Genomic DNA, 21812 nt, shown 5'->3' with positions numbered 1-21812 from the left:
TTCTCATTTATTATTACGTATACGCGCCGTTGCTGTTGTTTTTGTTCTTGTTGTTGTTGTTGTCCTGACAACCGAGCGACACAAATTGTCGTCTGTCGTCTGTCGCAGTCCCTCTTCTGGCCCGGGGTAAAAAGGAAAAAATAATACACACAAAAAATAAAACAAATCACAGCTGGAGAAAATGCAAACAAGCGCACAAAATTTGTCTAATATTTTGTCAAAGGCAGAAGCAAAATACGGCAAAAAGAAGGAAACCAAAACAAGAAAAATGCTTAAATTAAAATAATTCAAAATAAACGATTTGTTGCGCTTCGACTGGCAGCCAGCGAGGTGTTAAGTGGCACAAATTGTGTGGCAACGGATAAGGGGGCTCCGGCTGTTGCTCCTTCCCTTGGCTCGGACCCTTCAAATAGCTGGAAGTCTGGCAAAAATTTAATGCGGCTTTCACTTTGTTTATTGGCCAAAGTTTTGATTTATTTCGACAAGCAACAAATCTATAATTTTCGAAGCAGGTGCAACAAATATTCGGCAAAGAACATTTCCGGAAATTGAAATGAACGGAGTGTTTATTATTTATTGGATTCATTAGAAGCAAAATAATTAAATCCGTTTAAAACTGAAACGAGTCTTGACAAACTTGGACAAGTTCTCCATAACTCCTGAAAGGTATTCATGAGAGAATTTAACTTGAAATAAAGTTTGTAAAAGTTTAGAATCCATTTTGTATTTAATGGTTTTTGTATGGTATGATATTCTATAGCCATTCGATTGGCATTTGGCGGACAGATGATTCATCGTAAGTATCACAATTGGAATACTGCCGAAAGGCATTCCGAGTTGTCAACGATTGAACCAAATTTAGGCGCCATATTAATGTGTATTGTGGCATAATTGAGTTGCACACGCAAAGGGATGGGGCAAAGGACCAGGCGAAGGCACGAAGGGCCGAAGGCAAGGCCCAGCTGGAGCTGGGGACTTGGCAGATCCACGCACAGCTGGCCCGGGCATAAAGGCGTTAATTTGTAGCAATTAGTTTGGCACTCGGCCATGGCAGTGGCAGTGGCAGTGGCCATGTTGAATGGAGAATGGCCAATGGGTTCCATTCGGACAAAGGACAAACGATAAACATGCACACAGGACACACGGCATGCCGCAGACGCCATACGGCATACGCTATACGGCACGGATCGTGGACTGAAAGGAAGGACATTTGATAACAATTAAATAAACGCTGGCGGGTCAGCCACGCGTTTAAAGCGAGTGAACTTGCCGCATTTTTTACGACCTGACATCAATTAAATTTTTACCTCTGCAACAAACGCCCCGCCCCTCCCACAAACACCGGGCCGGAGACAGACACACAATCGTGTTGCTGCACATGGACAGGAAAATTTTATTTTTTGAACCTCCTGCCGCCAGCGACCCATGAGGTGGCAGAGGGCATGCTCGGTGCATGCTCTTTTGTGCGTTGATTAGTGGACACGACCAATGGGTGACTTTTCTGTCTGCCATCCAAGAGAATCGAGTCCCGGATGAAGTCAATAATGAAGGTATTCCCTGGGTAGCCATGGGATATAGGGTATCCGTAGGTTGAAACATCGTTGCCACAGTGCATTCACACTATCCTATACCTTGTCCCTGTCTTGGCGGCCGTTGTTGTTGTCGGTTTCGTTTGTCGTTGTTGTAGGCAACACTATTTGTGTCATGCAACAATGTAATTGCCACTGTCGTTGTCATTTCCGCTGGACACACGTTGGCCAGCGGCAGCAAAAAAAAAAAAAAAGAAGGAAAAAAGCCAAACAGAAAAACCTTAAAGATATTACGAAGAAGGGTGAGGCAAGCGGCCAGCTGGCTGGTTGGGAGGGAGTGGAATGTGGCAGTGTTTGGAGGAAGCAACAAAGTAGGGGGGGGGCGGATGGGGGAAGGGCAAGACGGGCGTGGCCCCATACAGCGGAAGGAAGTGAGTTGTAGGTCGGCCATTGTGCAGCTTTTGCGGTGAGCAAGTCGCATTGTGTCGCCCTTTGTGGGGGGTAGGGGGCGCCATTGGAAATGTAGGGGCGGGTAGTGGGCAGCGGACAGTGGGCGGGGCAAATGTCCTGGGCAATTGTCAGAGGCGCGCGCCACGTTAAGTTGAAAATAATAGACGTGGACATGGCTGTCAGGCTGTCAGGCAGAGACGATGTGCGCCGGACACTAATCGATGGGGACAAATTGCAAAGGTTGCAAGGCTGCCCCACCCCTCCCATTCGCACTTGTCAGTGCCATATCTTACCTTTGGCTTTCCTGAAAATTAATGACTCAATGAGGCAGAGCATTAGCTGCTCCCTTGTTTGCCAGCAGTGGGGCTTTTTAATTGCTGCCTCGATGGCCACTCTGTGGCCTGGCCATTTATTTGTGCTTGCCCCATGCAGCAAGCTCAGCGCTTGCGGTTCTCCCCTCCTCCCCTCCTCCCCGTTCGCCGGCTTAATCGATACCCCCCCTGGTGCGCCCCGATTCCCCATTTGCTCTTTAGTTATGCTACAGTAAACTTGCGGCTACCCACAGCATTGCACTAGCGTGCTGTACCTCCTGCTCTGCGTCCCACTCCTCCGGCTTCCAGTCTTATCCGTACTCTTCATCCGTATATCCACATGCATGCTAAGTAGCCCCGGGGTGGAGTTTATTTAAATACGTAAGCAGTGAATGAAATCAAGCGTCCTATAAAGGATTCACTTGTACGAGTGTACCAGTCCTGGAGTTGAAGTTTATTCTTGTCTGTGGAAAAAATAAGAGCTTCTAAAAATACAGGCATACTTTCACTCTTTGCTATTTGCTTGACTCTGTTTAAGTTGTATTTAGTTAAATTCAACTAAATTCTATCTACTTTCTATTTGCAGGTAAGTCACTCTTCTCTAAAGAAGCCATCTTTGCTGCTGTTCAGTAAGTTTTTCAATTTCTGCATTAAACTTTTTGATTTTCTACCCAAGCATCCATTTTTTTGCATTCTTCCACAGGCTTATATTCCTTCTATTCCACTTTCTGGCATTTCTTGACTAAGCTCAATGCAGTGTGGCATCCACAGCTGGCCCGCACTCCACTCCACGCTGCACTCTTCCATTTCCTAATCGATTCTCCTGTCGGCTGGCCAGGACAAGCCACATTCGACACTTTATCACCTGGTTGTTGGACATTGGCAGCCGGCATTTGCTCATGTTTTTCCACACGGCCATAACATTTAATGGCGCTCCGCTTAACGCTTGTAAACACGGCGGGGCAATCAGAGTACGGACCACGCCCCCGCAATATATACGGGCATGGGGGGGGGGGCACGAACACTCGACTCTCTGTCCCTGTTGCACGGGAGGACTTTTGGCCTTCTTCTCGCAAATTATGCCCATTGGGCATGCTAATTTCACTTTGGCGTTGCCGCTGGCGTTTGCTCCTGTTGAAAGTCTACAATTACGGCTAATAGCCGGCTGGAATGAATGCTGGAAAATCGAATGCAACAGCCCATTCATTATCGTTAATTGCGGTAACCAGTCGGTGTCCTGTCCGTATTATTACAAATTAACAAATCACTTAGACGCTGGGGGGACAGAGGCAGACACAAACACGAGTTCCGCCCCGAGACTCGACGCCCTCTAAACAGCCAAATTAATTAACCAACTTTATAAAGTTTAACAATTTGAGGAAATTTGAGAATCTGGAGCGCACTTAATTTGAATTTATGCCAAAACAGTGTAAAGGCGAGTGGGATCGACTAGGCAATTCCCCGTACTCCCAGAGGGGCACAAAAATATCTCTTACTGACACTTTAAAGGGTTCTACAATTCCCTTTAAATTGTATATTCCAAACGTGGTTGAATAGATTGTCCTCAATAGAAATATTTATTCAAAGACCTATCTGGATTATTTGTATCTATTATTGTAAATATTTATTTAAAGTAACATGCATGAAACCACCATCTCATAACAACCTTTTTGGCCATGGATTGTAAAAATTGCCATTAGGCCTTCACGCTTCGCTTAACTCGTTATTGGAGCTGAAGTTGATTTCGACAAAAGTTTTTAGCTGGCGGCAGATCCCGTTCCGAAAGCAATTATCCTCAAGGAAGTGTATTCGACTTAATTGATTTTCCAGCCGGCAGTCGTTACAGTTTTAAAAGGATTTTAATAAGCGCATTCAGGCCATGTCTGTGTGCGTGTGGCTGTATATCCTTTGTCCAAGGGTCCGGACCAGCCTTTTGTATTCCGTTCTCTATCCTTTCGCTCGAGAAGTTCAACGCGCATTTAGATAACAAAATTTCGTCGGCTTTTCACACTTTGCCTCTTTTGGACGTGGACTTTGGGCTATTTGGGCTAAGTAAATTTCGCAGTCGAACGTGGACGTGCCAGGGCCCCAAGGCCCTAGACCGGGTTGAAGGTTGCGGATCTCATAGGTTGAAGTTCAAGTGGGTGTCTGTGTGTGTGTGTGTGTCTTTGTGTATTTGACCGGAAGCTAAGCGCCTTTTTCTGGACGACTCGCTCTCTAAGCAGCCTTCTGAGCGGATCTGGATGTACTTTAAACACAATTTGAAAATTGTGTTTATTTAATTGCCCGGAAAGCATTCAGTTAAGGCTTTTCCAATGGTAAACACTTTAATGTTCCCACCTGATTGGGTTTCATCGCAATGGTTTGATCTGCGCCGCAAAGTATGATATTTAAATTGAAGTGTTTGTTCTTAATGATGCTCCACGAAATGCTGTTAAGTGTGCTATAAAACTTGGAACTAAAATATAGAAAATATAGGGAAAGTGAATTGAATTTTACTCGAGCAATTTAACTCCTCTCCATACCATATTCCCTCCCACACTCCATCAGGCTTGAGACCTCAAACCGAACTGGGGAAAATCGTGGCTCTTGGATTCATAATTTCTCATAGAGCAGAGGGTCCAACCCAACTCCTAATATCTTGCTCCTCCTTGCTCCCCCACGGTGAAGTGCACTCCTCGAATGACTGGAGTGGAGTCCATGAATCCCTGGCAACGGCCAACTTCATCAGCATTTCGGGTACGAGTAGCATTTCCATTCATATGCTGCACATCCTGGAGCCGCCTACAAGGCGCAAATTGTTCTTCCTCTGCCTCTGCCTCTGCCTTGTTTCTCTCACTCTCTGTCTCTGTCTCTGTCTCTTTGTAGTCTTATATCTCTGTCGCTCTTTTGCGCTCTCCCTCTATGTTAATTTTACAGAGCCTGGGCCTATGGCCTGGCCGCCCCTCATGTTTTTTGATGATGAAGAGGTTTTTGGCAGGCAGCCAAAAACAACGCCAAAAAAAGGAAGGAAAACCAAAATTACGAGTCTTTTTTCTTTGGACTCCAAATAGACGCATGCTGCAGCGGGGCACAGCAGAAGGGCTGCACCGTGCTGGGCGGGTGTGGAGGGTGGCAGCGAAGATGGCCAAAAAGCAATAACAATAACGCGCACATGTACACACACACACACACATACAGACATACATAAACTCGTACAGGAAGAAAAGGCCCCCCCGCCACCGCACCTTGGGTTTATTTTCGCTTTTGCCGCTAGGTTTGATGAACTCCCTCCCATGGCGTTTGCCATGGAGTTGCCTTTGCTCTGGGAGTGGTTTGGGAATGCCGCTGCCTGCCTGGTTGTGATTGTTTTTATAGATGGTGCGCTGCTTGTTGATTTTGATGATGATGGGGATGGGGATGGGAATGGGGATGGGGATGGGCATGGGGACGGAGGATGATTATGATGATGGGGATGCTCATGATGTGGATGATATTGATGATGTTGTCGGACCGCGTGGCTCGGCTTGCATTGCGGGGGTGGGGGGTTTTGGTTTCCCATTCTGGTGTTGTCGTCGCCGCCTCGACCGCATTTGCCACAGTTGATTTCGTTAATAGAAAATTTAATTGCTTTTATTGATACTTCGATGGAGCCAGAGTTTGGCAGTGATTGGAAATGGGATTACACGAGTGCAGTCTACTGTTGAGGGCTGCTAAATGGAGCAGCTGTATGGAGCTGTGCAGCAAGAAAAAGTAAGGTTCAATTTCAGTTCAATGGAGAATGTTGCAGAATTTCGATTTAATTTCCAGCTTTATGGCTTCCATCACACCAGCCTGTCCGACACCAGCCATTAAAGCCAATTGAAGTTGATGAGTCTCAAAGACGGACCAGACACCTGGTCGGCCAGTGGGCGACAATGACTCCTGGTCAGGCGGTTAACCACAGCAGCCATGAAATTCCACTCCAGCACACATACACGGACAAACGGATACACGGCTACACGGATACAGCTCCCCAGTCAGCCACAGTGACTGCAATTTGCATACGCCCACACCGAGAGCCAATGGAGCGAGCCTTCCTTTTTCTTGTGCATGTCAATCAGTTCGTCGATTGCCAGGCTTCCAGGCTTCTGCTTCCATGGCATTTTGATTGACTAGACTCGTCGATTTGGGGACGAGACAGGAGGGATTCAAGGAAATTGAAGTCCAAATCGAAGTTGAATTAAAGTTAAGGGAACTCCAATACAACGAAAGAAATCGCTTCAGATTATTGTAGGGGCGGTTGGATGGACTAATTACGTAAATATATTTGAAACCAAAAGTCAAATCGAAGCTCATCAATAATTACAAAGGCATCGGGAGGAAAATCCACTTTTAGAAAGTTGAAAATGAAAACGAACTCTGACTTCAGGTGGCCTACGGGCCTCCGGCTCTCCAGCTCTCCGGCTCTCCGTCCCTCCGGCCAGACAGACACGGCAGACATGGCAGACACGAATGTCAGTCAGTCAGGCAAGGCAGGCAGGGGCTGCCGGCCCAGAGCCGAACACATTCACTGCCAAACGCGAGAACATAAACACATCAATCTTAATTAGAGTTTCACGTCTCAGCCCACACTGAGAGGGAACTCTGTTGGCCCGCCCGCAGGTCTCCTAAGGCCAGGATCCTTGGCGGAGCTTTGATTCCCACTGCCAGTCAATCGGTGGCAAATGTTGGCCAAAAGAACTTTGTTATTCCCCCCATCCGCCTTCGATTGCTCAACTAATTGCAGTTGATGTTTTATTTTGTTCGCTCCTCCAAGTGGCCCATTCCTTCTATCCGTGAAGTGGTTTGTGGCAGATTATATGGACTCAGACTATTGGATAATTATAGAATTGTAGAAAAGAAATAGTAACTTGTTGCGGGAGCGAGAGCGGGAGCTATGTGTCTCATTATAGGTATATCTGTATTACTCGTCGTTTTTGATACATCTAACAATTTAATTAGTTTAAATATGATCCAATGGCGAGGCGAGAAAGAGCAGACCCCAGCCATCAACTGGCCTGCACTGAGCACAGAAAATTAAGTGCAACCACAATTCACAGACACAGACACAGACACAGATGCCGACACCGACACGGACACGGACTCAGATGCAGGCAATACTCGAATGCATCTGGTTTCTAGCAGCACAGAGAGACACTAGAGGAGAGGGGAGAGAGAGGGGATCCCCCTGCATCTGCACGGATAGAACCTGGCCAGATGGCAAGACTTTTAGCACTCCAGGGATAAAGTTTCATTAAGAGCAGCCTAACATGGAGCTCCACAAGTAAAATAAAGCCACAGACTGAAACAGAGACAGACAGAAAGACAGGCAGGCAGACAGACCAACACCCCGAACTATCATACTTCAGATGTATGAGGCACTTCACTTCAAATTGCACTTGAGGCTTATGACACACCCCCGGCCTAACCCCATTTCTCAGGCCCAGCTCCATTCCCCCCATGCCCCGTTCCCCATTCCGCATTCCCTACTCGACTCCACTTCAAGTGCATGTGAAACCGCAGTTGAAAGGCATTTATTGTACTTGTCATTGTTGTTGGAGTCGCAATCGGGTCGGAGTCGCAGTCGGAGTCGGTGTTGCAGCTGTGTATGGGTCTGGAGCTCAGACTGTGGTTAGTTGGCACCCCTTTTGGTCCTCCCAGCGTCGTCGGGCACCGGGCGTTGGGCACAGAAAAAGGCCTGGCTCGCTCTTATGAATGCCAATGCCTCAAGGGCTCATAAAAAGATGTAGGGACAAGCGCGTGAAGTGAGTAATCACGCCTGCTGTGGAGCTTTTGCTGCTGCCCGTATAAGTCACGATAGAATTATATTAAGAGTACCCATCTCTAGCAGCCCAGTGCTGGATGCTGCGTCTTTTTGTGTGTGCTAGGCATTTGCTAAACGACCCTAGTTAACCTCCGGGCCAAATAATTTGCATCAAGCACTTGCACCAGCAGCGGCAGCAGCAGCGCCATTGCAGAAACTTTGCCAAAGAAAGCCATGCTCGGAATCTGGTTCTGCCCTTCGGGATAATATGTTTTGCCTGCCTGGCCGCCCTTTACCCTGCCTGCCTTTGCCACTATCTCAGTCTCTCTCTCTGTCTCTGTCTCTGTCTCGGTCGCAGGGCGCTTGCTTATTTTAGTTATGGCATTTGAAGCATTTTTGCCAAGTTTACAAGATTATGCGCTTAGTGGCTGCTCGAGCATGTTGGGATCGAGGAGCCACACCGAAACTTCCATCGAGGGTGTTGAAAACTTTGCAACCTCTGGTAGGTCTGCTAGGTCTGCCAGTTCTGGTAGGTGCAAAATGTGGTATGGGTTCGTGCCCTGACTGGAGTGTAATTAAATTGCAGCCAAGCCACCTTTTGAACGGAAAGACGAGTGCGTGTGTGTGCAGAATTAAAGTTAAAGTTGTACGGGCATTAGGGTTTTTAATTGGGGGAACATTTGCGAATCGGGTCTAGCAATTGCTGGGATTAAAAGCTAGAAGGAAACTTTTCAATCATCATTTGCCATTCCATTCCGAGCGCCCTCAAAAGTTCCCTGCAGCTTCGTTCCATTGACATAATTCGCTTTGTTGCTCTCTGATGGCTTCCAAATGCAAATAGAGTGCACAGCAGTGCTCCTCCTCAAACGTCAAAGCTGGCCGACAACTAAACAGTCAACAATGTCAGTCAACAGTCTAGAGTCAGGCGGCAGCCCAGCAGCCCAGCCGCAGACACAGACACCCCCAGACATACGTACATACATCACTTGAAGCTAAACATAAACAATTTATGGAATTTATTAAATTGGCCAAGAGGCTGCCATTGTGCTAGCTACAAAGGCCCTTGGGCCCCGTGCAAACAACAAAAAAGAAACAGAACGGGAAGGGCAAGGGGAACAAACAACAAACAGGCAAACATTTTACAAACAGCCGAGAAAATCTTTGCCTTTTTATACATACACCTACCCTCGATCTGGCAGAAGGTATCCTGGTTATTACCACATTCTTGTTGCCTTTTTAACCATTATCGACATCAAAGTCTGTCGCATTCTCTGCAAAGTAGTCACAAAAGGGGCCTTACCCCTTTTAGATCACTGTATCGTCTAGTAGCATCGAAAAGCATCGAAAAGCATCGAAAGGGTATTTAGAGCTTCGGCCCCGGAAGCCATAGTCTTGCTTTCTTTTTCCTTATTTTTTTGATAGGCCACAGAGCAAACACTTGAAGAAATTTATGACAATGAGCCAACAACTGTGAGTGGTCATAATATAAATAACAAGTGGGGCAGTGGGCAATTGGCCGAAGGGGCGTTCCGCTGTAGACAGGGCGTGGCACGGGGCGTGGCGTGGCCAATGCGTAAACGTAACTGACCGTGCCAAAGTGTTGTTTTATGAGTGTGTGTGTGTGTGAGTGTGGGGGGCAAGGAGTGTGCTTTGGAGATTCAACGGCTCATTGTGCTTGATTGAAGAGGGAATGGCTGCGAGGTGGCCTGGCTAAGGGATTGCGTATTCTCCGGGTCTGTGGATCTCTGTGTGTGCCACATTCGCCTGCAATTGGGAAATTATGCCCAGCGGACACACAGGGCAGAGTAAAGTGAAAAGCCGGATGCTTGGCTTTTTGGCCTTTGCCAGCTCCGTCTCTCCCCCGTCTCTCCTTCGCCGTTTACGCCAGTATCGATGCTTGAGGGGCCAGAAATGGGATTTCATCCACTTGCCAGATTGAAGGCAACTTGGCCACATACATTTTTTATGCCCGCTGTTACTGCTGCCGCTTTGCACCTCCTCGGCGACAGCCTGTTGAAATTTACGACAATTTAAGTTAAACGGTTCTCCAACGCAAGGACGAGGCGAACCTTCCTCGCAGACTGAGCCTTATTTTGAGTTCATTTAATACTCTCCGTTGCCTCGGCCTCATACTTTGCCTGAATGAAACTCGAAGATTCTACTTTTCCACTTGAAACTTTCGGTTGATTAGATTTAATTTCTGATTTAAGATTTTAGTTTTGGCCCTTGAAACTTTTGTTTGATGCTTAAATAACCCATCGGTTTTTGCACATTGCTGATTTTGTTGTTGGCTCAGCACTCGAAAGCATGGAGGTATCTGTGCAATATTAATATGTGATTCCTTTGAGCCATCGAAAAAACAAACAATAAGTTATTTCACAATTCGAAAGCATTGTAAAATCCTTTGAGTAAAACTGCTTTTAGCCACATTTATGGGATGAATTTGGAATGTTTTCAATTATGAGAAGAGCATTTTTCAACCTTTCATTAACAAAAGTAAAACTAATGCTGCGGAATGTTGATTCTGTGAAAATGTTAAGTACTATCCTACTAGTCGCTCCTCTTAGTCTGCTCAAAGCTTTGCTTATTTATGCTCCTAGTATATATACGAGTAGCCGTAATCAGAGCCGCAAACCAATGCCCAGATCTCAGTTAATAACTGTGACTTTAAAACCGTGAAAAGAAATCATGCCCCCCCCCACAGTCACAGTCCCTGCCGTTTGCTGTTGATTTTTAATTACTGAAGCTCCACCTTCAGCAGCGGCAACGTGGACCGTGGAACCCTCCAAAGACATTGAAACAGATGTCGGGGGAGCTGGGGGACAAATAAAAATTTACATTTGCCTTCAACAAAAGCAACTGGCCGCAAAATAAAAAGCCAAAGAGTTGCTGGCCAGAAAGTTGCTGAATAATTCAACGAATGTCCTGCCAACATTTTAATTTAAGTTTGCGCTTCGTCGGCCGCCAAGATAAGAAATTGTTCAAGACACCGACGGCAGAGGGGAGTTGGTTGTATTTATTTACACTTTGCTGGCCGCCAAATGACAGCCACAAAAATTAATAGAAAAGTTTCCCCAAAGACACTCGGCAAACAGAAACGGAGACGCTTCGGTGCGGTGGCGCGGTGGTGCGGTGGCGCTGTGGCATGGAGGCGGAAAGGACAAATTATGCAGCAATTTCATTTTGATATTTTTGTCAACACAGGATGAAAGGATGTTAATGTAAATGACCGCCCCGAAAGTAGCCTTTCCCCGGGAAAAAAAGGGAAAAGAAAAGAAAAACTTTTAATAATGTCTCGCAAGATACATTCTTTTGCTTCTTTTTCGACGGGCCTTTGTTTTAGCCCCGGCCCCCGCCCCCGCCCCGGCCACGGCCAAAAAGGAGAAGCCACAAACTCTGGTTCACACTTCATTTGCAATTCTAAGGAGTCCGTTCTGGTCCTTTGTTTTGTCCAAGGACGTGGACTTGCCATTCAGCCCGAGCCTAATTATTATTTTCTGCGAATTTAAGTCCTGCTGGCTGCTCCTCAATGTAAATTATGTTTACGATTGCACAGCCCTGCTCGGCGGTGCTCGGTGTCCTTGAATCGGCGCCCACAATGCAATGCCATTACTTTTTATGCAGTCCCATTTGTTTGGCCTGCGACCCTGACTTTCTGGGGCTCATGGCCTGGCTTTATGGTTCAGTAAAGACAGTTGTGGCAAAAGTTTCGGCCCGCTGATGTACTGCGATCTAACAGAGAGTCTATGAAAGTGGAGGCCTTAAGAATGGGTTGGATTTTCAAAAAGTGAACAAAGTTTTGTGCTAGTAATTCCAAAATAAATAATAATAAATGTCATTGCGTTGATGGTCCAATTTGGTCGATATTTGTGGCCAAACAAACTCTCATTAGCTGATTTCTGGAAGCCCCTAAGCTGTCACGTTTAATTCGGTATGAATGCTAAACAGAATATTCCTCTTCAACCCTTTACGTGATCTAAATAAACATGAATATTTATTCTATAACATTTAATAAGCCCCATTCACACCTATTTTCAACAAATTCGCGCTGCGCCTAATAGCCGCCCTAAGCCGTGTCCGTGTCCGTGTCCGTAAACGATTTCCCCGCATTCCACGGCCCAGCTGCCGGAATAGAATCCCTGGCATATGTACATATGTTAAATGTCTGTACGTGCCAAGCTGAAAACAAGGAAAGCGACGGGGCCCTATTGGCCCACTGTCTGCTCTCGGGCTCACTCTCAGTCCCCAGTTCCCATTCCGCATTTCGCTTTCCGCTTTCCTCTTTCCCAGGACTTTCTGTCTGTCTGTCTGACTGTCGACATATCTTAATTCCCATAACCAGGCAAATGTCTGCATGAATTTCAAATTCAATTTGGCGCATTTTACATAATTTATTAAACAAAAGGCTCAACATCAACAACAACAGCCACGACAGGAACAAGAGCGGGGCGGGTGGGCAAACGGAGCGTTTTATTGCATGAGCGACGGCTAACAAGTCTGAGCCAAGCTTGACTATGTATGTGTGTGTGTGTGTTTGTTAGCCACGCTTGGCCTGTGAAGATTGAATCGTTGCGATATGGCTGAATTTGTTGACAACTTAATTTGTGAAGTGGTTTCTGTGGCCGGAAGTGGCGCCCGGAAATGCTCTCGTCCGCTGCGCCTAGGAGTATGCAGCAGAATGTGATTTAAGCTACGAATCGAAAATGACTCAACAAAGGACCTCATCGCTTAAGTCACGCAATGCAAACAGGAAGACAACACCACGCATACTTAATCTGGCTCGCAGTCCAGTGAATGCACAGACCCAGAGCTCCTTGCCGACGGCAATTGAATTATTAAAAAATTAACCAGCTCGGGGGAAATGGAAAATGGAAAATGGGAAATTGCAAATGGGAAAACATGAAATGCATTTCTCGGCGCGTGAGTGTGTGAAATATTGCATGAATAATGCAGCACACTCACGAGCACTCCGCCTTCTGTCGATGGCAACACTTGACACAGCTCAACGCCATTCTGCCGCTGCCACTGCCACCGGCACTGGCACTGCCACTGCCACAGCCTCTTCTCTTCGCCTTTCCCTTCGCTGTCTGCAGTTTAATTGCCGTCATCTGTTTGTTAATTGCTACATAATTGTTTGAAATAAATTTACTTACGATTCGTTTCGTTTCGTGTCGTTCAGCCCCGTCCTCTCCCCCTATCCTTCCCTTCCCTCTCCCTTCCTTTGTACACCGCTTCGTTTCTTGTCAAGGTGTTGCCCTTCGTCGAAGCGCCGACATGGCGTATGAGTAATGTGCTGCAGAGTGTCAGGCACTTTTGATTGTCGTGCAATTTCCACGCAGTTTAATTTCCGACTATCGCAGCGATGGGTTGATGAGCTGCGGATTGTACGAGGTTATTGAATTGTGAGTGAGTGGCACTCGCATGCTTAATTCAGGACTAACCAATCGTTGTTTCTGAATTTGTCAGGCTACCGCTGGATTTTTATGAGTCACATAATTTGTGCATCATTTATTTAAACGTTAAGCCCAGTCTAAAGGTGGCCGCAGTCACCTGCCAGACACCTAAAGGATCCTGTCATCCACCCCGAGCTGCAGCTAAGCTGGATCTGACGAGCGGGCAACAATAACTCACGGGAAGTGGAGTGCAGCCTGCAGCCTGCAGCTGAGAGTGTGCCATCCCCATCCATGCCAGCCACACCGCTGTTGCCTCCTTGCCTGCTGCCATGTTTTATGTTTTCGCTCACTTTCTGGCACATTTTCTCACATATTTTTTTGTTTTTATTTGCTGCTGCACGCGCCGGCTTTGAGCTGTTGCAGCTGCCGCTGCCACTGGAGCTGGAGCAGGAACAGGAGCACTGGAGCTGGACGCAGATTTTCAGTTTTGTGCTTTCGTGTCGTTATGAATAATGAGTTTTCTTGGTGCGATGCAATTTTCGCCTTCCCCTGCTCATTGCCGTTGCCGGGACTCGATTTAATTAAACTTCGTAATGAGTTTTCTGTATCGCAGCTCAATCGACCGGGGCTGAAGCAAAATTGAACCATTTAAATGGCAAGCCGGCATTGTCTTACAACCGATTACATTGTCGGCGACTCAACAAACAACAAAGAACTTGTAACATCCGCAGAGATTGTGGCCAGGACAAAAGTATCCTCCTCACATGTTCGGGTGCTTGTATCGCAGTTCCAGTTCAGTTGGAGTTCGGGTTCATTTGCCTGCCAAGTTGGCGAAATGCATTTTTGCCGCATCCGCAATTCGTTTTGCGGTCTCCTCTCTAGATGTCTGCCCCTCCGCCTGGCTCCTCTCTGCATGCTATATATATCGTGTGGCAAGTATTTGCTTGGCATTCTGAGACACTCTCCCGGGATGCCTCACTCTGGCTTGTCGACTCTCACGTGTGTGCATGCTGTGAAAGGAGTGCCATGATGCTGTTGGGGTCTCGGGGTTGGAGTCCATGGAGTCTGGTTGGCATTCGCTCTATGCCAAAAAGTAAACAATTTGCACAAAGCATTTCGTATGTTGGCAGACTGTTTTTTATGGAAGTTTGATTAACAGTTTCCCTGGGAGACGACTTTCCCTTTGCCTGATTCTCGGGAATTATGAGCAAGGTAAGCTGGGAATTTATGTTTAGCTCATGGTTAAATTTGCAGTTCGGACTCAGGCTTCATTCCCGTTGAAGCTTTAAGGTAAATAAGCGCTGTCTTTAATGCCTTCGGCACACACACGCGCGCTCGACCTGGCCCACAGAGTCTGTTGCCATTTAATTGCATAATGACCGAGAGCTGGCATTTAATCAGCTCGTTTGTCAACAAAGTGCATATATCAGCAGAGCGAGAGAGAGAGAGAGGGGGGGAGAGAGAGTGGGCGAAGACGGGACTCCTCACCGGACGATGATTTGCTCGCCTTGTCAAACGCTAAACTAATTACGTATACGCAACGTGATTATGAGCTTGCAGCTGATTAGGCTACTCCTAGGGAGGGGAAGGGGATGACTGAATGGGCAGCTATGTGGATGTGTAGACGTGTAGGGTGGGTGCTGGTAATGCGCCGTAAGCTGTGGTGCAAGTCCCGACCCATTTAACAGCTGTCGTAAGCCACCGTAATGATCCGGACCGCCTCGAGGGCGGGAATAAAAACGGACCAAGTGCTCGTTGCTCAAATATTTGTTGACATATTGCGGATTTAAAATGATTTGTGGCTGCCAATCCCCGGGAATTAAACAAATACATTTGAATAATGGCTAGCAATCAGCAAACAAAACGCAAGACTGATTGCCGGCAATAAAAATGGACCATAAAAAGCGATAACATCATATTTATAAGCGCCTCCTTCTGGGGCTCCGCTCCGCACGGTCCACAGTCCACAGTCCGAAATCAAGACATCCCTTCGCCATCCGCTGTCCTGGAATCTCCCAAGGAGCTCCCAAGGCGGCGGAAAGCGTTGAAAGCGATTATATGCGTAAATATAAAAATGGCAAAAAGACAAATAAACGACAATAAACGGGGCAGCCGAAGTATTCCCAGCCCTCCGCCTCCGCCTACTCCACCGTCACAGTCAGCCCCTGCCCCAAAATACATGCCATGAAATATAAACGGAAAAAATGGCCACAAAAAAGATGGGGCCCATAAAAAGGAAAACCAGAAGAAAAGGCCAGCCTGGACCAAATCATCTTACAGTGGGACGGAACGGACGAATTGTGCTTCGAACACAAGCCCGTTTTTATTCAAGAGACACTGCCATAGAGAACTCTGGCAATCCAAGCTCACACTCAACAGATCCTTTTAGCATTGAATCAAAGGGTCAGATGTCTTGCAGACACGTCCTTATACCTAATGGAATCTTATTTTTTCCAACTACGATTTTCGACGCCGAAAGAGGCTGATGAAGCCTTGCTTTAGAGATACTTCTGAGTGCCATGGGTATTCTTCTTCTTGCTTTTGACCTTTGTTTTGCATAAACACCCCACTGTGTCTACAGTTTATTTGCGGACAATGCCGAAAATCGAGTAGGCAGCACGTCTGGCCAAAGTTTTCTTTTGTGTGAGCGCATTGTTTATGACGACCATTTGGTTTGTGGAGACTGCCGAGATTAGGCTGGGAAAACGGCAAGGTAAAAGCCGCTCTTGGCCCGGTCATCTCTTCCGCTCGCCCCCACGATTCTCTTTTCTCTCTCTCTCCCCCTGGCGTTCTCGTAAATGTTCACGACTCGTTCTTAATGCCGCCAAAGACGTGGCAAGTGTACGGCTCCAGATATTTGCATTTGCACGGCGAATGCGATGCATTGCACGGCCTTTAAATGTTAAGCTGCAGCCATAAAACATTAAAGCGCCATCTGAGGCTCCAAAAAGTATGCGAGGCTCCCAGCTTGCCAAAAAAAGTGACTGTCAAATTTGCTTTGTGATGTTTTTTTTTTAATGTTGGATTTGTCGTTTTATTTGTCTTTTTTGTGTCTTTTTATAGGGTACTTCGAGTCGTTATCTGCAGGCTAAAGAGTATATCTGATATGAGAATATTTAATGAAAATGGGATATGTTTTAAGTTAATATTGAGTTAAAATAATGGCAAACCCATCGTCACAGTTTTCGTATCTGTATTATATTGAATGCTGGGTATCGAAGAGTTTAACCCGGGTAAAGTGGGCCGCTGTCAGGCTCACGGGGCAGCGCAGGGCAGGCTCATTGAAAGTGGCTGCCACTTTTCAGTGCCGGCATTTGCAGCCGCGTTTTGTTTGCACAAAGCGCAAAGCCAAAAGGCGGTTTAGGACTGGCATTGGTGGACAGAACAGGATGGAGGGGTGGACGTGGTGGACGTGCCGCCGTCGAGCCTGATAAATTGAATGGTCAGCTGCGTTTGCATAAAGACCAGGCCGGCAGCAGGTGAGGGCCGGCCAGGGCCCTTTGCTTAGGCAGGCCAAACAGAATTTTCAGCAGCAGTTCCTGAATGGAACTCTGACTGATTGCCAGGTGCCGAGAGTCAAGCGTCGAGAGTCGAGCACCGTGAGTCGGGGACTGGAAGTCATGTGAGCCATGTTGACACAAGCGGCAGAAAAAAAACGAATCAAAAAAAGACACTCGACTGAAATATCAATTGAAAAACGGAGGAACAGAGTTAAATTGACCATATTTTATTGGGAGGGGGTGGGTGTAAGTGTGGCAGAACGGATAAGTTGACAGGCCGGCCAGCTGGTGTCCTGGCGACTGGTAAGGGTGAGGGACTCACAGACAAATCTGGGCGACGGTGAAAAGCTGCTCATTAAATTGCAGAACATAAAAAAGTACAAACATTTAAATGGCAAAAAGCTGCAGAATGCAACCTGTCCGCTGAAATTGAAAGAGACCAAAGACCTCACCAAAAAGGGAAGGAAAAGGGAAGGAAAAAAAACGTCCAGCTAAACTAGACGAAAAACGTGCTAAAACGTAAATCAACAGCGAAAATCGTGTTGAGCATTTTTTCGTAGCTGAAAAGGCATAAACAGCAGCTCCAGCAGCAGCTCCAGGACACGACAGGACCAGGGTGGGAGAAGTGAAGTGAAGTAGAAAAGTGGCAGCAGAAGCATACAACAGGAGGAGGAGGAAAAGAAACAGGCAACAGAGAGCAGTCAGCAGGCAGCAGGCAGCAGGCAGCAGAGAGCTGTGGCAAGCAACTTTTCCAGTTGTCCAGCTGCAAAGGAAGAGCAGGCACTGGCAATGGCACCGGCACTGGCACTGGCACAGGAGAGGGACCGTAATTCAATATGCGACGCCGTGTTAAAAGCTGTAAAAATGCTTAAGCGTTTTTCAATTTACCCAGTTTTATTTTACGGACAGGAGAGCGTTTGAAACGCTCTCCTCTCGTCCCCTCTCCGAAGCGAATGCGATTTGCTGCTAACTCAAATTTCTTAAATGCTTGTGGAACTCATTTGTAAAGTGTCTGTCGCGGAGAGGACGATGATGAAGCTAAAGGATTTGTCTGTGTGTCCAGCGCTATAACGAATATTGGCACTGACTGCCTGTCCAGAGACAAAGTGAAAGAGTAGTAAAGCGAAAGGGAGCAAAATTAACTTTCAGGCAAAGGCAGGGGCAACGGAAACCATTTTAATGCATTACGAGTGGGTATAGAATTATTTGAAGGTGCAAATATTCGAACCAACATTGCACAGAGGTGTCCTGAAACTTTTTTATTGAAAATATCCGCTGTGGCACTACGAGTATTTTCCAGCCACTCACTCCTCCTGCTCAGCGCGCCTTTCACCTTTTTCGTATTGCAACTTTTCTGGCAGGAAAAACAGGAAAAGTTTGCGCTGCAGCTAGAGGAAAAGTGCCAACGCAGCCAAAAACAATTAAACTTGAACTTTTGTCATAAAATGAATGGAATAAATGCAACTAAAAATAACAAAAACCAAAACTGAAAGCACAGCGGGAATTTCTGCCATATCAGCAAAACATGGCGACAGCCAGAACCAGAAGCGGAAGCGGAAACCTGCAGCTCGGCAGCCGTGCAGCCGGGCAGTCGGGCATGCGACCAGAAAATTCCTTGTCCCCGTCCAAGTTTCTGGCTTGGCTAATTAATTTTTATTTATTGCCCATATGAAACGGGCGGCCAAAAGTGTTTCACCAATTAAATTATTTTGCCGGACAACTGCCGGCAGTGAAATTAAATTAATTAAATGCTCTAACTCGGCTCCTTCCCTGCCGTTCCTTTCCTTTCCTTTTCCATTGCAGGCAAACACACGCGTCTGGATACCCAGCAGACGGCACAGGAAGGTAATTAATATGGTGACTCGTTTCTCCTCTGTCGCCGCTTCATTGGGGTCGTCGCACATGGGAAATGGCATACGGGGCATACGGGGCGTATGCGCAATGTGCCGCACTGCAGTACGGAACTCGGTGAAGGGAGTGCGAGGAGAAAGGGTTCTCAAGCGGAACCCAGTGAATGTCAAAGTATAAGCTGGAAAATATGTGTGCACTTTTTTCTTTTCGCCCCCGGGCCTTGTGCGGGGTGCTTGCCCTCGTCCTCAGTGCAATGTGGCAGGAAACTTTTAAGCAAATTAAATGAATCCTGCTTCGCTGCGCTGAGCCGAGTTGAGCTGAGCTGAGCGGGAATCTGCGTACCCATGGGTGGCATCTCTATGAGTGAATACGTGTACATTTCCCTTCTATTTGCAGACGCGGACTTTCCGCGATTCGCGGAGCCCATTGCCAATGTCACCGTCTCGATTGGCCGCGACGCCCTGCTGGCCTGTGTCGTGGAGAACCTCAAGGGCTACAAGGTGGCCTGGGTGCGTGTGGACACCCAGACGATCCTGTCCATACACCACAATGTCATATCGCAGAACAGCCGCATTAGCCTCACCTACAACGACCATCGATCGGTGAGTAGTTCTTCTGCCATTTTCCCCATCTACTCGTGTCCCAACTGAAGATGGTCCCTCCCGTAGTGGTACCTGCACATCAAGGAGGTGGAGGAAACGGATCGCGGCTGGTACATGTGCCAGGTCAACACGGTAAGTAGGTCTCCCTCGTTGATAAATTAAATAAGCTTATAAAAACCCCCTTTCACACGTTCACCCTTTCACCCTTTCACAGGATCCCATGCGTTCCAGGAAGGGCTATCTCCAGGTGGTGGGTGAGTATTAAACTCTCCCGGGTCGATGGCAATTGACCCCCTGCATGACCGATTGGTTGCTCTTTCCTTCTCCTCCTTCTCCTCTAGTTCCCCCAATGATTGTCGAGGGCATGACCAGCAACGACATGGTGGTGCGCGAGGGGCAGAATGTCTCGCTGATGTGCAAGGCACGCGGCTACCCCGAACCCTATGTTATGTGGCGCCGCGAGGACGGCGAGGAGATGCTAATTGGCGGGGAGCACGGTGAGCCCTAGCATCCTGCCGCATTCCAACCGGCCATGGCTTAATGCGGTTTCCTTTTACCTTGCTCCACAGTGAACGTGGTCGATGGCGAGCTGCTGCACATCACCAAGGTGAGCCGCCTCCACATGGCCGCATATCTGTGCGTTGCATCCAACGGAGTGCCGCCCTCGATTAGCAAGCGCGTCCACCTGCGAGTGCAATGTGAGTAAATGTCCGTAGCCGTAGTAACTAGTAAACCAACCTTTTTTTGACCGATTCCTCTGCAAGGAATACTTCCATTTAATACATTAACTCAAAACAATTCATTTGACAGAATGGGTAAACTAATAACGATAGAGAAACAAAAACAAATTTTACATTAACAAAAAACAAGCTTCTTTGGTGACTTTTGATCTTCCTCTACACTTATACATAACTTATTTATTTGGCGATTCGAATGTTTTGTTTGAAGTGTCGGCATCTCTAAAATACTAAGCTTTCGTAGGCTGTCATATTGTTAATTGATAGATACCTTGATTGGGCGTCATATAATGTATCGTTTTCTTAATTCTATGGATAATCTGTTGCCCCACATTTTGAGGAAAACCGTTATATTGTATATGCTTCCGATGCCAGTTTCGTTTGTTTGGCGGAATGTCAGTAACCATACACACGCCGCCGAACGGAACGCTGATCTTTAACTTCTAGACGCATAATTGAAGCAATATGTAATTGTGGATAAGTTTAAAATATAGCTTCCTTCACAGAGGACTTACGTACCCTTCGCTTAGCCACAAACCGAGTAGTATCCGATTTTCCCCCACCAGCCGGAGTCCTATCCAAGCATTACCGAGGCGTATTCGAGACAGACCGAGTCCTATCCCAGCCAGACACAATCGTATCCCAGCAGGAAACTAGCATATTCCCTGCAAGGTCCGAAACAAACAAGCCATCGTCATCCTTTAACCTGGCCATGAACAACAAGGACTTTGACTATGGCAACCAAGGGAGGGCCTACGCGGGCTACTAGACTCTAAATAGATTTAGTTTATGGTAGGATTAAGGATATAGGCGTCCATATATTTAAGATTTATATTTAAGTCCATATAAGCTAAGATTCGATGAATAAAACTATTGAAAAATCATCCTTGCTGTATCCTGTATCGGGGAAAATATCCAGATTATGAAAAGGCGTGGCACATCCAGATCGGTTCACGAAATGCGGAGAAAACTAAAAATGTTTGTTTGCGGAAAATATCCTTGATCCTTGATAAGGACTCCATCAAATCAAGGACATTTTTCGATCACAGGAAGCTATCGCACGCCCAGATCGGCCCACAAATAGCCGAGAAAACGAAATATGGTTGGTAGGGGTTGTTAGAGTCCTTTCTGAAGGATCTAGGATATATTTCTGATCACGGGGGGCCATGGCACGCCCAGATCGGGCGACAAAAAAGGAAAAAAAGATATATATATGTGTCTGGAGAAAATATCCTTGATCCTTGGTCCTTGATAAGGACGCTAAGTCAGGAAGATTTTTCCAATCACAAGAAGCCGTCGCACGTCCCGATCGGGCCACAAATGAAGGAGAAAACATTATATGTAGGTCTGGAGTTAACATCCTTGATCCTTGATCCTTGATAAGGACTCCATTAAATCAGGGACACTTTTCCGAGCACAGGAAGCCGTCGCATGTCCTGATCGGGCTACAAATAACGGAGAAAAGAAAATTGGCTTTGAAAATGTAGTTCAAGAAATCTCCGATAGGGGCGCCACCGTACAACGAGAAAAAACCTCGCGTCAAATGGCCAAAATCTGGATGGGATACCAGGCGAACAGAAATCAGCAGAAGGTAACTGAATTTTTTTTTAAAAAATTTGTGGTCCCCCAAAAGTATGCAACGATTTTTTTTTGCATTCGCTACAGTTGCTTGCTG

At 46.8% G+C, this 21812-nt stretch overlaps 1 protein-coding gene across 4 annotated transcripts in view; it reads left to right on the top strand.

Moving 5' to 3' along the window:
• Positions 1 to 21812, top strand: part of DIP-kappa (Dpr-interacting protein kappa) — a 56057-nt gene that overhangs the window by 19293 nt on the left and 14952 nt on the right. For 3 of the 4 annotated variants that reach the window (XM_015179881.2, XM_001357276.4, XM_033379470.1), the window contains exons 3-8: positions 18751 to 18792; positions 19195 to 19400; positions 19467 to 19532; positions 19615 to 19654; positions 19742 to 19897; positions 19970 to 20098. In XM_015179881.2, coding sequence (XP_015035367.2) covers positions 18751 to 18792; positions 19195 to 19400; positions 19467 to 19532; positions 19615 to 19654; positions 19742 to 19897; positions 19970 to 20098 — 639 coding nt within the window. Of the gene's footprint in view, positions 1 to 18750; positions 18793 to 19194; positions 19401 to 19466; positions 19533 to 19614; positions 19655 to 19741; positions 19898 to 19969; positions 20099 to 20643; positions 21022 to 21812 lie in introns of those variants that run through there. The other variant, XM_033379471.1, reaches the window with a different exon arrangement.

This window comes from Drosophila pseudoobscura, chromosome 4 (genome assembly GCF_009870125.1).
Source record: "Drosophila pseudoobscura strain MV-25-SWS-2005 chromosome 4, UCI_Dpse_MV25, whole genome shotgun sequence".
Classification (NCBI taxonomy): domain Eukaryota; kingdom Metazoa; phylum Arthropoda; class Insecta; order Diptera; family Drosophilidae; genus Drosophila; species Drosophila pseudoobscura.
The sequence above is the reverse complement of the archived record's forward strand: the minus strand, read 5'-3'. Positions and strand labels throughout refer to the sequence as shown.